This window comes from Dromaius novaehollandiae, chromosome 5 (assembly GCF_036370855.1).
Source record: "Dromaius novaehollandiae isolate bDroNov1 chromosome 5, bDroNov1.hap1, whole genome shotgun sequence".
In the NCBI taxonomy this organism is placed as follows: Eukaryota; Metazoa; Chordata; class Aves; order Casuariiformes; family Dromaiidae; genus Dromaius; species Dromaius novaehollandiae.
In genome coordinates this window covers 56,914,246-56,929,250 of record NC_088102.1, presented here as the reverse complement: position 1 = coordinate 56,929,250, position 15,005 = coordinate 56,914,246, and the positions used below count along the sequence as shown (strand labels likewise).

Below are 15,005 nucleotides of genomic sequence, written 5' to 3'. Positions count from 1 at the left end.
CCCAAAACTTTGCCTGTTTCCATTGTATTGGCAAATGGTGACTTCCCACAAAGGAGATCTGCAAAGTAAGAAAGAAGGGAAAACAGAGCTGAATTTGGTCCTGCCGTTGTGTGCAGTCGCAGTGCAGATCCATGGGTGAAGGCTCTTCTTCATTCGTGGAAGTGTTTCCTAGAATTTAATTTATGCAACTAGGGCTCGATGTTTTATTTGTTGATCACAAGTAAGAAAAACTCATAAAGAGATCTTAGAGCACCATCTCATTCATTGTTTTGAGAGTAAAGTTGTATTATCAGCAGGCACTTACAGTATAGTCAGCAGATCCCATGCCTACACTATGACTTGTGAAACAGCTGAAGGAGGGTAACACGCAATATAATGAGCTCTTTCTTCAGTGGAAGGTGATTCCCAGCTACATCTAGGCTTAGACTCCCCCTATTCTGCCAGCTCGCCTGATGTTGTTTCCAGTCATAGTAAAAGTTGGTAATTTTTCCCTATTAGACAAAGTAACTCATAGTGAGAGTAGGATTATAGCTTGCTTGGTTATACCTAGCTCTCCCTGAATAGCTTTAGCTGTTGATGGGGATAAGCTCACATGGGTGGCACGGTATGATCCTGAAGTAAGGAGTGCGTATTGCTGGGCTGACTGAGGAGCAGATCTAGAGCCAGACTTTCACTTTGAAGGGCAGTGAAGCTTGTCTGTTCTCTGGTCCCCCTCCTTCTCTCTGGAGAAGTAGCCAGGAATATTTTGACACTGATAGCAGATTCTCTCTTTCTTGATCACCTCTTTACAGGGACAAATGGCAGCTACACATCTGCCAACCCCAGATCTTTGCAGTACTGGGACCAGAACCAGGTGACAGCAGCCCAGCCAGCACCACATGCGGGTTGCTGTATGTATAGCCAGCAGGACAGGAGGGCAACACTGAGCTTTCTTGCTGCAGCATGTGGCCTTTAAAGGCCACGGTGTCTTGGGACCACCATCGTAGCTGTGGTTTTGGAGGAAGATAGTGTTCAGTGGTAGCTGATGAGTAAGCCAAATCAGAGTTTGGTTTATATTCTCATTTTATTAAATGTGTTCAGTGGTAGCTGATGAGTAAGCCAAATCAGAGTTTGGTTTATATTCTCATTTTATTAAATTGCAGCAATGTTGTGAAGAATCGTAAATTTGAGGTTTACATCTGAGGAGCTCTTACTCTAAATGAGAACAACCGATTGTAAAGGCAGTTTAGTTAAGCCAAGTAATTATCTGATAAGCAAGGTCTTGATAGAAGTGTAGGGAGTTTACATTGTCCTTTTGATTTCTAAACCCCTGTCATGAATGCTTTAAATGTGACAGATCTTACATTACCATCATCATCTTAGAAAGCAGTATTGCTCAGATTCCCTATGGGATTTCACTCTGGGCCTTACATAAACTTTTGAAAAAATGCCTGGTCTTTCTAAGGTGCAAGTTGTCTTAGGATAGATGAGTACCTGTCACCAGCTGACTCTAGTGAAAGTTAGATGCCCACATTTTTTTACTAACTTAAGGCAAAAACTCTTCTTTCATTTTGATACTTTTCAATATTTTGTTATGTTGTTTTCCATTTTCTGGTTACTGTATTAATCCAGACATGAACATTTAAATTAAGCTGGCATTACATTTACTGTATCATTCTATGAGCACACTTTCCGAAATGCAGTGGTAGAATAGTCTGTAAAGTGCTTCAGTCTGCCAGCTCAGGAAGACTGAAAAAATAAAGTTTTGGTGGTGGTGGAGCATGTCAGAGTTGGCTGGATGCATTGTGTTTGAAGCAATTGGTAAAGAATCCACTGAATTTCATAAGTACGTGTTCTGATTTGGCAGAGACTCAACAGTGAGCAGAAATAATTACTTTCTTATATCCTGCTGAACTGCGATAAGAGTCAGATGCACAGCTATTACAGAGCTGTTGGAAATGCCAGTCTGTAATCTCCAGTTGTTAGACTGTGGGGTGAGCAGACCACCAGAAGAACAGATGTGGTGTTCACAGCCCAGGTAGAAGCCTGCTAACGGTGTCAGCCAAAAGCTGTGAAAAGGTAACTCCTTGCCTTCTGCGGTAGATGGTCTCCCAAGTTCAGAGGCCAAACCTTTTGTGTTACAGTGATAAATAAAAATCTTGCATTACTCTTTCCCATACAGTAGCTATAGATGAAAAGAAAATGTGAACCTTTAGGATTAACAATAACACCCCTTTTATTAAGTTTCTATTGAAGGACTGTTTTGAGTAAGACAAAATTGATGGGGTGGACACAATAACCTTCAGTATCTCACTTTCAAGTACTTACTAGCCGAGCACAAGTGAATAGAGGAGAAATTAAGTTTAGATATAGAAAAAAGGTTACTTGGCAACATCATAGTGTATGTAAAGAGGAGAAGGAGGGATCAGAAACTTAATGAATTTGGATTATGGAATTTTCTGTAAGTCAAGTCATTGCATGAATAGAAAAGATCCTAAACCAGATTTCAGTGTCACACGCTAACAGGGATTGTGTAAAGCAGAACAGTTCGTGAATAAACTGCAGGGAAATAGGAAAAGCATAGTGGCTGCGTAGGAACAGAAGGGGACTCCACAGAGGCAGACAGTGCTAGTCATCACTCATGCAGAGCCAATCTGAACGAGGCATGTGGTAGCGATGGCATGTGGTAGTGATGAAGTGGGTGTTCATTTTTTGTGCTGTCTGGAGAAAACATGCTTGGAAGTGTGGAGATGTTGATTCAGAATCCCCCATGTTTACTCCGTGGCATATTTCTAAAAGGTTTCAATTTACCTCCAATAACTGGGAGGAAGGACCAGATAAGAAAGCGCTATGGCCTGTAATCACAGTTCTGTCTAGCTTGCCAGTATGATCTCAGTGGATAAGTGAGTTTTCTCTATGGTAACAATCTTATTAATTTCTAATTCTGGTAGAGAAGAAAGATCTATTGATTGTTGGAGTTCAGGTTTTGTAGTGGGTTTCTGTAGTGATAACCAGTTATATGCCCCAACTAATGATAGCTGGTGCTTTGAGAGGAAAAGGAAGTCCAGCACGGAAAGACGAGAAAGAAAGAAAAGGAGGGTGAAAAAAAAGAAAAAAGAATTTACGAAACTGCCCCTTTGCATGCAGTTCGTCTTGCAGAAAACATCTGTCTGTAAAATAAAGACCATATTAAAACAAACAGCATCTTGTAGAGCCTGAATTTCGCAAGTTAAGTCAGTGGATCGGGGCAACCAAATGTGCATTTATGGTTAATACATTTCGATTGGAACTCCTCCTTTCTGCTACCCAGACAATGCAGTCTAACTAATAAGATCCCCCACCCTTTTCTTACATGCCTAGAATTCAAGCTATTAGTAAATATTCTGTCAAATAAAAAACAAATTCAGTAAAACCTTTGTGTGTCAACCTCGACATTTTTCCATTGGAGGCCAATCCCTATAGGGCTTCAGTTTCCTGAATCATTATAAACTATTCCCAGTACAGGGAGCTGAATCACTCCCTGGAAGATCCTTTTGGCCTCTCTCACCTATGTAAGGAGCCAAAGTTAAGAGTAAGTTTCCATACGGTTCAGTACATAAGTGAGGATGTATCTATGTTAGAAAAGATAAAGAAACACTTCCATGGCCTATATTTTCTCAGGATTTGTGTTTTATTTTCTGTTACTGGTCACACATCTCCTCATAAAAATATGAGTATTTAAGGAAAACAGATTCCCAGTCATTTGTGCTAGTTACTTGCTTTTCTTTTCATTCAGTGTGGAAAGCAAATCTACTACAGTCTGTTTAATTTTCTTTTTGCTTTTGGGCAACAATTCTTGAATGTCTGTTGTTGTGCCAGTTCATCCCAGTAAGTCTTAGAATACTGTTATTTTGGGTACTTTAAAATACATAGAACTTGTTTTCATTGCTGTGGTGGTTTGAGACATAGCGGGACCGTTGTTCCAATGCAGCTCCTGCATTACCACAAAATTTCTAGCTCAAACTAAGCTCTAACCATAAATAAAGTAGCCCATCACTGGAATGGGTTGAAATTTTGTGCAGTTGGGATGGGCTTTTCTGTGGTGTTAATCCAGATGCTCTGTTATTCAGATGTTAATTTATAGCATGATATTTCAGGCTGTCTCAAAAGAAGACAAATTGAGCAAATCAAAGTTGAGTAAATCAAAACAGGATAACTCTGCAGTGAAACATTGCTGTCCCAAACAGGGTGATGGGTTGCCTTTTATACTTTAAGTTACTTTGATACAAACTAGAATGTCTAACCCCTAAGTATGCCTAAATCACTTGTCTCTTCCCTATTATTTTTCTCTATTCCGCTTAAATGAAGAAAAAAGCCAAATTTCTATGCTGGGTCACTTGTTGCAGTTGGTAAGATCACTTTAACAAAGTGTAGCTTGCCAATAGCCATATGAACTAAATTGTTAATATCGTTAAGAATTGCTTTTTATCCAGGGTTGCTTAATGCTCTATGACATCAGTTCCTGACTTTATAGAACTTGGAAGATGGGCTCAAGATTTTGTGTGAGAGAGTAAGGAGTTACCAGTACGCTCAATTCCTCAGTTTCCAGTCTTCATCGCAGCACTGCTGAATGTACCTGACTCTGTGTAAACAAATATTCCTGTTGGAATCAATAAAGGTGTTTATGCCCTAGAACAAAATCATATGTGAAGCTGCTTAACTCAAGTGAGAGACTGTGGCCGGACACCTGCTAGAGTTGTTACTCAGTGGCCTGTGCACCTCTTCAGGTAGAAAGCAGGTGATGGAAGAAGATGTGTCTGAATTCAAAGTTTCTAAAAACCATTTTCACCAATGTTTATATTAACCCATTTTCTAAACATTCTAAACATTTACCAATGTTTAAATTATCAGAAACTAGCCATATCGTGTATTTTTTAACCTTCCTTCCTTGACAGGTAAGTTTCTGACAAGCATTGTGGGCCCTTCTGGATTTTTGATGGTGTTGCATTATGGAGTCTTTTTTTTCAGCATGGCGTGTCTATAAATGTGTGTGTGCGCGCACGTACAATTACATATAGATAGATTTGTGTTGATATTTGAAATATGAGATGTGAGGAATTTAATCTCGTAACTGTTATGAGATCTTTGTGTCTGCTTTAGGGTCGACCCTATTCCATATGACACTCCAAAACCAGCGGGCCACACGCGATTTGTCTGCGTCTCAGACACGCACTCCAGAACAGATGGCATCCAGATGCCTTATGGGGACATCCTTCTCCACACGGGCGATTTCACCGAACTGGGACTGCCCTCAGAGGTTAAGAAGTTTAATGACTGGTTAGGTAAGGAATTACTGCGTTTTGGTGACCCCAATTAACCTCTCCTGTCCAAGTGTCAGTCACTGCCTCCTAATTGAATTAGAGAACTTGGAAATCCCCCCTACCCTTCTTCACTTGCCCTCATGTGATGTGGTGTTTCTAGCTTTAGTATGATTCTGTTAATCAAGACAAATTTAGAGTCTTGGCTTTATTTCTGCACTATCTTGAGGGGAAAGATACTGTCATTCCAGCACAAGGACTGCGTAGCCTTCTGTGTGCAGTAAGGGGTGAAGGCGCCTGATACAGTGTTGCATAGTTTTATGTCCACAACCGAAGATATTGCTTACTGAATTTCAGGTTTATCGTATTTTAAAATGGTGGTGAAAGCTACCAAATATTTTTATGGAAGTCTTTTTTTCTGCAGTATAGGGTGGCAACATCAAAAATACTGTTTGAAAGAGGGGGAATTTTGTTGTGGTGGTATTCACATGATTGCCCCTTTGAGTTAGAGTACTGGTATTTTAACTTGGAACGCAGACGCTGAGAGCTTCGTAGGTAGAAGCATTTCTTATTCTGCTGAATTTGCTAACTGTGCATTGATGGTGTGTTGCTACGGGTGAGGGCAGCTAGGCTGCAACAGCAGAAGACTAAAATGAAGGAGGGGAACGTCTGCAAAGTGTTCCTGTTACAAATACTGCTGGTGGGCTGGCTATGTACTGCCATGGCACTGCTTATGCTAGAAATACTTAGAGGTGAAGGTGACTGAAGCAGCTGATCTTCCAGAAATGTTTTCTTCCTGGAATGAAGTCACAGCATTATACAAAAGCTTTGAAAGCATAGCTTTGTCATCATGCTGTACCTCAGTCACTGCACCCTCTCTTGCCCACTGTATGATGGCCACATCTCTGCAAGCCTTTCACGGCTTCACTTTATTCTGTTGGAGTTGCTTGGCTGACCCTTCACAGATTAGTGAAGAACATTCTGGTTTAGAAAAGTAATTATTAAAATAAAAGAGCTTCCATGTTCTTGGTCTTTTTCACCCTCTTTTGCATTTCCTCCATACTGTTCTTTCTTACTGTCTTCCTTCTGACTTTCTCTAATTGCCATAGCCGAATTTAAAAGAGTATTTGCTCCCCTTTTTACTACTGTGCATAGAGGCACTGGGGCATCCAGTTACTGCTGTATTGCTGTAAATTTTGTTTCATCATTCTTATTTCCAGAAAGCAATATTAGATTTTATGGGATCAAAAACCATCCTGTTTCTAGGAATTTAATCACAGGTCTGGGAAGTAAGAAGAGGAATGAGAAACAGGTGGATATATACATAGGTTGGGAGAAAAAAAACACAATAGGAGCCATATTCTTCAATTTTTGTGCATTCTCTGTAAGAACCTGTAAATGTTGAAGTGTTGGGAGGTGGGAGGAGGAGATTAGCAAGCAGAGGGCTGTGAGAGGCTGCACAGCTTTCCTGGGAGTGGGTGGTGTGGTCCCACCACATTCCAGTCCTCACAGGGAAGCCAGGCAGCACTGCTGTTCAAGCAGGTTCAGTTTTCACAGACGCCTTTTCTATCAGGCAGCTCCAGGAAAGGAGTTGCCTTCTGGAGACTGTAGACCTCCAAAATCTATACTAAGCACTGTTAAGAGCTGTGTCTGGCTACCGAAGTTCCTCTCTGGCCTTTGGATCCTTACACAAGTATTGTTTTGATACAGCCAGAGGCTGTGTCCAGTGCTTTGTGTTTGAAAATGGTGACTTTGTACTGCTGAAAGCCAGCAAGAGTATGCTGGTATTGTTATTTTAATTCTTTCATGGGGATTCTTACAGTATGAGCAGCCACTTGGCATTCCTTGTTTTTAACAGCTATTTCATGACATTGTTTTATCACATGCATCCTTGGTTTAACATTTGCAACATATAAATTATAAACCTTGGAATAGGTTTTCTTCCAGCCTCAGTACTTTATCATAGGGCTTTCTTAGCATATATATAGTCCTTGTAGAAGTCAGGATGATGAGAAGGGAAATTTTGCATTCTTTGGCAGTCAGTGCCATTGAAACTGGCTGGAAGCTTTGACTGTGGGAGAACTTACCGGCTTTGGCCTGAAACTTTCCTATTACCTCTCAGATACAGAGGAAGCCTCTTTTGCTCTTTCATTCCTTTTTACATGCACAGAGTCTGCATTCATTTTCGTATATAAAACAGTACCAGTTATTGGGTGCTAGCATAAAGTGAGACTGCTAGTTGACTCCCCCATGGAATCTTGTCTGCATTGGGTAATGTTGGCTCCATTGCGCTCCTTTTCTCATCTGGAATCCAAACACTACGAATGTAAGCATGTCCTTTTTCCATTCTATTTCTGACTGCTATTTATAAGATGGGAGTAACCACAGTTTGCTATTTCCTAGGTGTATTGTGAAAATTAATACCTTAAGGGTTGTGACATGATGACACACTTAGATTATAGTATAAATACTTACCAGTGGCAGGCAGGAACAAAGAACAGGATTCTTTTTTTGTCTGCCATGTACTAGGATGCATCTTTTTCATCATGTTTTGTAGGACCATACTCCAAAGCAAAGCACCTAGAATTCCCATCAAAGATCATGTTGTTCTTACAGAAGCGGGTTTCATATCTTTTGTGTGGATGGTTTTCTTTGTGGGCAATCCTGTTATAAAGCAGAAATGAAGACACAGCATCTATATCTTTCATACTTTGAGGGATCAAAGCAAGAGCAAAGCGAGGCTTTGTTCTACAGCCCATCTCACTTACCTTGTGGGAAAACAACAGGGCTGTGTCTGCACTAGGGGATATAATGGGATAACTAAGGCACAGTAACTGTCCCATTAATAAGTCCACAACTTTCTTGCTGATGCTCTTGACAGAAAGCCAAAGCAAAAGTTAGAAGGTGAGTATTCTGAACTCCTGCCTAAGTTTTACTTCGCTGGCTGTTTTGTATGCCAAAGTCCTACAGGACTGAGAGCACTTCTGTCAACCCAGTGACTTAATATTTTCTTGCATCATTTGCCTCTATACCTCGGTGGGTATTTTTCCTGAGCAAAATATTCGGTATCTTGCCTGTCCACTTCATTACATTCGTTCCTCCTTAATCACAAAGCATGCTTTCTACGTCCTTCCTCCTGCCCCTTCTAGCTCTCAGCCTATCATGGAACTTTTGCTAATTCTTGTGCTTTTTTCCCCTTGGCTGATAAATTTTCGTTATTGGTTTTGCCAGGAAGTTGTCTAGGCTCATACACTGAATAACCTCTGTGGTCACTTAGTGATTACATACACTGGCTGAGGTAATTTATTCACTTTGTTTTGGTGTGAGCATGTCCCTTGGGTCTTGTAACCACTATAATCACTTGACCTTAGTGACTGTTAAATGCTTTAAACACAGTTATTTTAAATTTATAATTGTTTTCATTAAAAATCTCTTACAGTGACTTAACTGACCTTACAGTAAACACAGCATTATGTACTGAGGAAGAATTAAGACGTTGCCCAATATATTTTTCACTGAATGTACTCAGCATATTATCACTGTTCATATTTTTCCCATCCATTCTCATTCAGTCATATATGGGAATGAAATAGAGTAGTATCTAATTATTTCCTTTCTGTGTGATGGGAAGTGACTTCAAAGAATTGAAGAAAAAGCAAAGATAAATTCAGGCAGATGTATCTTTAATGAGTGATGATATGTTTATTGAATGTAAATGATTTGCATCTCTTTTAGCCGTTTTTATCAAACAGCCAGTCGTCTTCTCCAAATTTTTTTTTTTTTTTTTTTTTTTGGTATAATGGTTGCCCCTTATTTATGGCCTGACTTCCTTGATTTTTTTCCTTATTCATACAAAGTTTGTAATAAAGTCTGTAATATACTCAGGAAACTAGGCAGAATTCTCCTATGATAGATATGGATAAATCCAGCAGGTGAAAGCGCTGTCAGCTTACAGCTGTGAAGCTGAGCTAATATTTTTGCTGAGTTGTTCTGGGATTTGGCAGCATCATTCTTTTGTGCTTTCTTCATGTCTTGCTTTTGTTCTGAATGCATGTTTCTTTTAGATTTTATCCTCTTATTGCTCTATTTCTGTGGGATAATGAATAACCTTGTGAATAGTCCAGTAATCAAATACATACGGTTTTGGATGGGCACAAATTTCTCCTTACCTGTAATATACCCTTGCCTTTAGTAGAAATGGTGTTGATATATCTAAAATAAAAATTTGACTTTTTCTGTGTTGCAGTTCCTCCATTATGTTCCTTAAAACGAGAAGAATGTTTAAACTTTTCTAATGTGGCAGTTGTCTTGTGACACCCTGCATATATGGCTGTGGTCCTCAGAAATGTATCGTCAATTCTGTTTAAGTTTATTTTTGTATTAGTAGCACTGATGTTTCAGTGGGTCTTGTTCACGTGTGGCGTTTGGTTATTGAAAACAGCTGCTTCGGATTGGAATTGTTGACTGTAAGGTGGAGCAGATGACCAAATGGGAAGAGCGCTGAAGGTGATGCGTTGCTCTAGGAGGTATGGGCAGACAGTGCGTTCTGGTCTACGTTTAGCCATCTGTGTTAGCTCATGTTGAAACTTGAAATTATATCCAAAACTCTTAAGGCAGACACCTGCCAGAATAGTGTTTGATCTTGAAGATAATATAACTTAATCTGAAAAAAAACCTGTAACAAAACAGTAGAGATAAGGCTCTTTTCTTATCACTGTTTAAAAAATCAGGGCCACATTCCTCTTGTATTCTTTGTGTGTCTGGTCTGGCGCAGTTGTTCCCTCTCCTGCTACATTTTGTTCCCTAGGTTAATGTCGTCTTTTCCTAAGTCATGTTTATTTGTTTTCCTCACCAGAAAATTTGCATTTCTCACATCTTACTTGGGCATGATCTCCTATCCAGGAATATCGTATTTAGGGTTTTGTCCGAGCGTGTTCCTTTTGCTTACATACATTGAAAATAATTTCATTGTGGCCAACTGTTTGTCCTTCAGAACTTTTTATTCCCTTTGCTCCTTAAAAATACGTTTCTAATGTGAATTATTTTAGCATCTGACATGAAACTTTTTTATAAAAATGAGCCAGTAAGCTCTGAAGTACTCCACGTTCAGAGGAATATTAGCTCAAAGTATTGTGAACTAATTTAGAACCAAAAGGAAGCTTCCGAATATTTTAAAGTAAAATTATGGCAATAAAAACAAATCTGTTCCTATTTTTAATAAACTGATTTATTTCTGATTTCTGTTCTTACCATCTGGAACATATTTTGAACCCTGTATTGCTCCACTTGTTATAGCTAGAATGAATAATTAAGTGACTAAACATAAAATACCATTTTGATGAGCAAAACTCTTAACTCTTGGAAAAAATTTGCATTCATTGAAAGTGAAAGAAAATGCTGATGTGGCTTTAAGCCTGTAAGCATGTATGAGTTTTGCACAGCTGTTCTGAGAGAGAGGGAAGCAACTTCCTCCAAAAGCTCTTAGTCTAATTTTGAAAATAGCTGTGTCTTCTGTGAGTGGCTTCTGTGGGAAGCCTCTCTGGGCTTCAGCCATTGGGACAAGATGCACGTATTTGAACAAGAGCTCAAGCTGGTGCTGCCTGAGACATTTGACTCTTCTGTTGGTGTTGGCATTCTGTGATCCTGCTCATACCCTTAGGAGTTTTGTGTGATTTGCAGGGCCCAAACTTTGCTGGCTGCTTCCTGCAGAGATGTTCAGAACTGGAGAATAATTGAGACCTTCAGGTGCGCTGGCAAGCCTGGACAGGCAGCTTCATTGTGCCTGCCTGCTTATTAATTCCAATTGCAAATAGATGCTGAATTTTACGAGCGTGAAATATGTCAGCGCAATTTCTTTATTAAAAAAATACATGTGTGTGGTGGAATCTAGAGTCTTACTGAAGTTTTAGTTTTTCTTTACTTGTTTAGTTCTCTGAGGTATGTATTACTTTTTTTAATGTAAAGTTTTCAAAAGCTTCCAGGGTTATTTAGATTTTATTGCACTACCACTACAGTATTTCCTTTGCTTTTGTTTTAACTTGAACTGTCTTTAATGTCATTGTTGAATTCTCATTTGGACTTTGTTTTAAATTGCCATATCTCTTGACTAAATCATCAATGTTCAGCTTTTTTTTACATAAACATTGTTTAGGCATAGTAATGCTATTTTTAAATTTGTTCTTCTCAGAGGAATACGAAAGTAACGTGAATGTTACGTTTTACTGTATGAAGTTGTGGGAAAATACAGCCATGTGCATTTTTCTGTGATAAGAAAGATGAATAACATTTACCATGTTGTACCAATCTATCGAAAAATGTGAAAACGAAAGTATAAAATACAAAATAATGTAAAATTCTACTTTTGCGCTATGCTTATTCTTGGGTTTTTTTTTAAAATATATTTATCTTCTACTTGTGGGCAGTTATTTACTACATGCTTTGTGGAAAGCAGCCCCTTAAAGTATAATTTTGAAGGTGAAACAGAAGAAGTTACTTTTCAGACACACTTTTTTTAAAATGCAAAATTTCTGCTGACTTAAATGGAATTGCTGCGTGAGGAGCAGTGTAAGTTTATTCATGTCTGATCAGTTGTTTTTTGGTCTTGCTTTTGGTTTTCCTGGTAACTTTTCATAAAGAAATTTCAGATGAAACTATTTTTACTATCTGTTGATGGAATGCAGAGAAACTTTGAGCTTGTTTTTTACACTGTAGTCACTATAACTTACTAGAAATACAGTGTTATATTCTCTATACAACTTGCCATGATCAATCAAACTAAAATTTAAAGTGGTATCTGAAGGTCATTAGAATACTTGGCTCAGGTTAAATTTGCTTTCAAAAAGAATAATGTTCCAGATTGAGTTGTTTCTTTATATGTTTAAATCTAACATATTTGGTAATTTTCAGTGAAAAGTGGGAGCCAGTGAGCACTGGAAAGTATTGCACAGTTCTCAGTCAGGACTTTTAATTACAATGATTACTCTGTCATTTCTTAGGTCTGCTTCCCTGTACTACTGTTGGGAGGGAGGATCAGGTTTCAAACAGAGAACCATAACCAAAACAAACATATAAAATAACCAAAATAATTCTTCCTTTCACTTCCCTTTTTTCCAGCAAATCTCCTTTAAAGTAGAACAAAGATTTGTGGTCATTGCATTGACTAGACATGAAACAAGTAATACTACCCAAACAGAAAGTTTTATGGACATTGTCATCAGATTCTTCCTCAAGCATTGCTGCTGCGGCTGTGTATCATAATACGAGAACGATTTCAATGGAAAGCAGTCAAAGTGTGTATTCTTTGCACACCATCGATTTATTTTGTCACTTACAAATTAAATGTTGCATCAAAAATACGGAGTACAAAAATCTCTCTCAAATTTTTCACATCACACACCATATTAATAGTATCTAATTTTAAAAAGGGTCTTTCAGTTAGTAGAGCATCACATTCCTGCTTAGTAAGAACAATGGTTGCAGGGGTGGAGGAGTTGCTTTGAGCAGAGAGAGGTTGGGGCTAGGGGGAGAAAGCACTGCAGATTTTAGTGTAATGTGTAGTGTTCAAAGAAATTTTATCTCATCGTAAAGATTAGCAGGCTGTGTAATTCAATTTAAAGCTGGTTGGCAATGTCCTGTCTATTACAGCTTTTTTTTTTCCTTTTAATCACCTCTCTGTTATTTTATATTGTATACAACTACAGAACCTAGCAGACAGCAGGAATGATCTGAGGGTTTTGCACTCTCCCTCCACTCCCCCCACCCTCATCTCTTTTCGGTTTTGCATGTGGGGAAGTGTGTGAGATTACCTTAATCTGAGCTACAAAAATGTTACCTTGCATTTTTGGTTTGTATAAAATGATTTTTTTTGTGGCTGAACAACCACTGAGAGTGAAGATCTAAAAATGTTAGATGGAGGGGTTGAATCAGGCTTAAAACTCAGATGTTAGCATTTATTCACAGTATTGTGGACATTACTACACTGCGGAAAAGCATCGTGCAGCAGTTTATGTTAATGCAAGACTGGCAGACCCTTGTCTTAGAGTAATTACCTATAGGAATAAGAGAGGGTAGTAAATGTTCCAAGAATTACTTTTTTTTTCTTTTTATTAAAGAAAAGTAAATTGTTGCTTTTTACTGGCTGTGACCAGCCTGCGTAGCTTGTTCGTTAACCCTCTTGTTTTGGTGGGCTGGAGCTCAGAATTTGAGCTCGGACAGATTGTGAATGTAATGCGTCCGGAACGATGGAGCCTTGGCACAAAAGGGCAGGGAAGGAAAGACCTGTGCCTCTTTCTCCACCCCCTCCCTCCCTCTCTCCCCCCAGCAGAAGAGCTTGAAATCTCTATTGACTCTATTTAGGGAGAATATTGATTTTGGAGGCCGGGCATTGTATTCATGGGCAATCTGGTGCTGCTGGTAGGGAGAAAACGTCCCTTCTCCCCGAGCTTAACTTCTGAATTTCCGTTTTCTTTGTCCTGCGTTGTCATTCTGAGCATGGTAGTTCAGATAATGCTACTCGTCTGGAAAAGAGCCATGGGCAGCTTCTCCCAGTTATGCCAGTGTAACGGTGGGAGGAACTGTTGTGCTGCGGTGTCGCGTTGAGCCAGGCTGATGCCTGCCTGTGCGTGTGCGGTCCGGTTTGCCATGCACCTTCTGCAGCTTTGGGAACTGAGTTTCGCAGGACTTAACATCACTCGGAGGCTCGAGTCACTGCAGCGCTTCACTTCCCTCTCTTATGATGCTATCCTGAGCTGTTCTGGTCTCTTTTCTCACTCCGCACACCAGCTGTGAGGTGACGGTTACTAAAACCTCACTTAGTATTGATGGTACGTTTAGTAAAGAAGGAACAAAGCAGCACAACAGGGGACAGCACTGTCAGGAGAGAGGCAAGAAGATGCAAAGCCAACACTGAAGGGAACAAAATAACATCAAACTGGGGGAGGGACAGAGGCTACAAAGAAGAGAGAGACAAATGAGACAGCACAGGGATGTAAAGTAGTCAACTGGAGATTCACTGGCTTTTTCCAGAGCTTAATTTCTTCCCAAGTTAATAAAATTAACAAATGAGAGCTGAGAACTCTCTGTACTTTGAATTTCCTGTAACTGTTGATGAGGGAGCCTCAAAGACCCCAGGATTAAATGTTTTCTGATGAACCAGACTCTTATCACTATTACAGGCTGGGCTGGATGTCAGAGTAGAACAGCTCCTTTTCTCCTCAATGTTGGTATTTTATTTTTTCAGTGTAACCAGCCACAGAAGCGTAGCGAGTTTCAGTTTAAAACATGGGTACGAATGATAAAAAGTTGGCTATGCTTCCTTACGTTTGTCTGAGCTAAGCAGCATTTTGTATTTGCGTTCACTGCTGAGAGATGAGCAGAAAAGTTGCAAGGCACCCAGGAAGTTTTGTGCATGAAAGATGGTTGGCGATTTCTCCTGAAGACTGTGGGGAAGGGGCTTCATTCCTTCCGCTACCTTGTGTCCCTAGTGGAAGCTTTGGTGGTTGGTGGTCTTAGCTCTAGTAATGCTCATGGTCCTAAGAGAAAAGTTACCAGACTAACATCCCTTCATAACCACTGGCAGAGTAGTTCCTAGAACAGCACGGGTCTCTATAAGGTGTGCTGTAGGGAAAACCATTTCCCATTTGTAGTCTCCTGGTTGTAAATTATAGTACTGTGTCATTAAGTGGAGTTTGAAAAGGGAGGAGGAAATGGAGGGAGCAAGGATGGTTCAGA

At 39.6% G+C, this 15,005-nt stretch overlaps 1 protein-coding gene across 7 annotated transcripts in view; it reads left to right on the top strand.

Moving 5' to 3' along the window:
• The window catches only part of MPPED2 (metallophosphoesterase domain containing 2), a 206,576-nt gene that overhangs the window by 130,803 nt on the left and 60,768 nt on the right, over nt 1-15,005 (top strand). For all 7 annotated transcript variants that reach the window (XM_064512889.1, XM_064512887.1, XM_064512886.1 and 4 more), the window contains one exon: nt 5,119-5,300. In XM_064512889.1, coding sequence (XP_064368959.1) covers nt 5,119-5,300 — 182 coding nt within the window. The remainder of the gene's footprint in view (nt 1-5,118; nt 5,301-15,005) is intronic.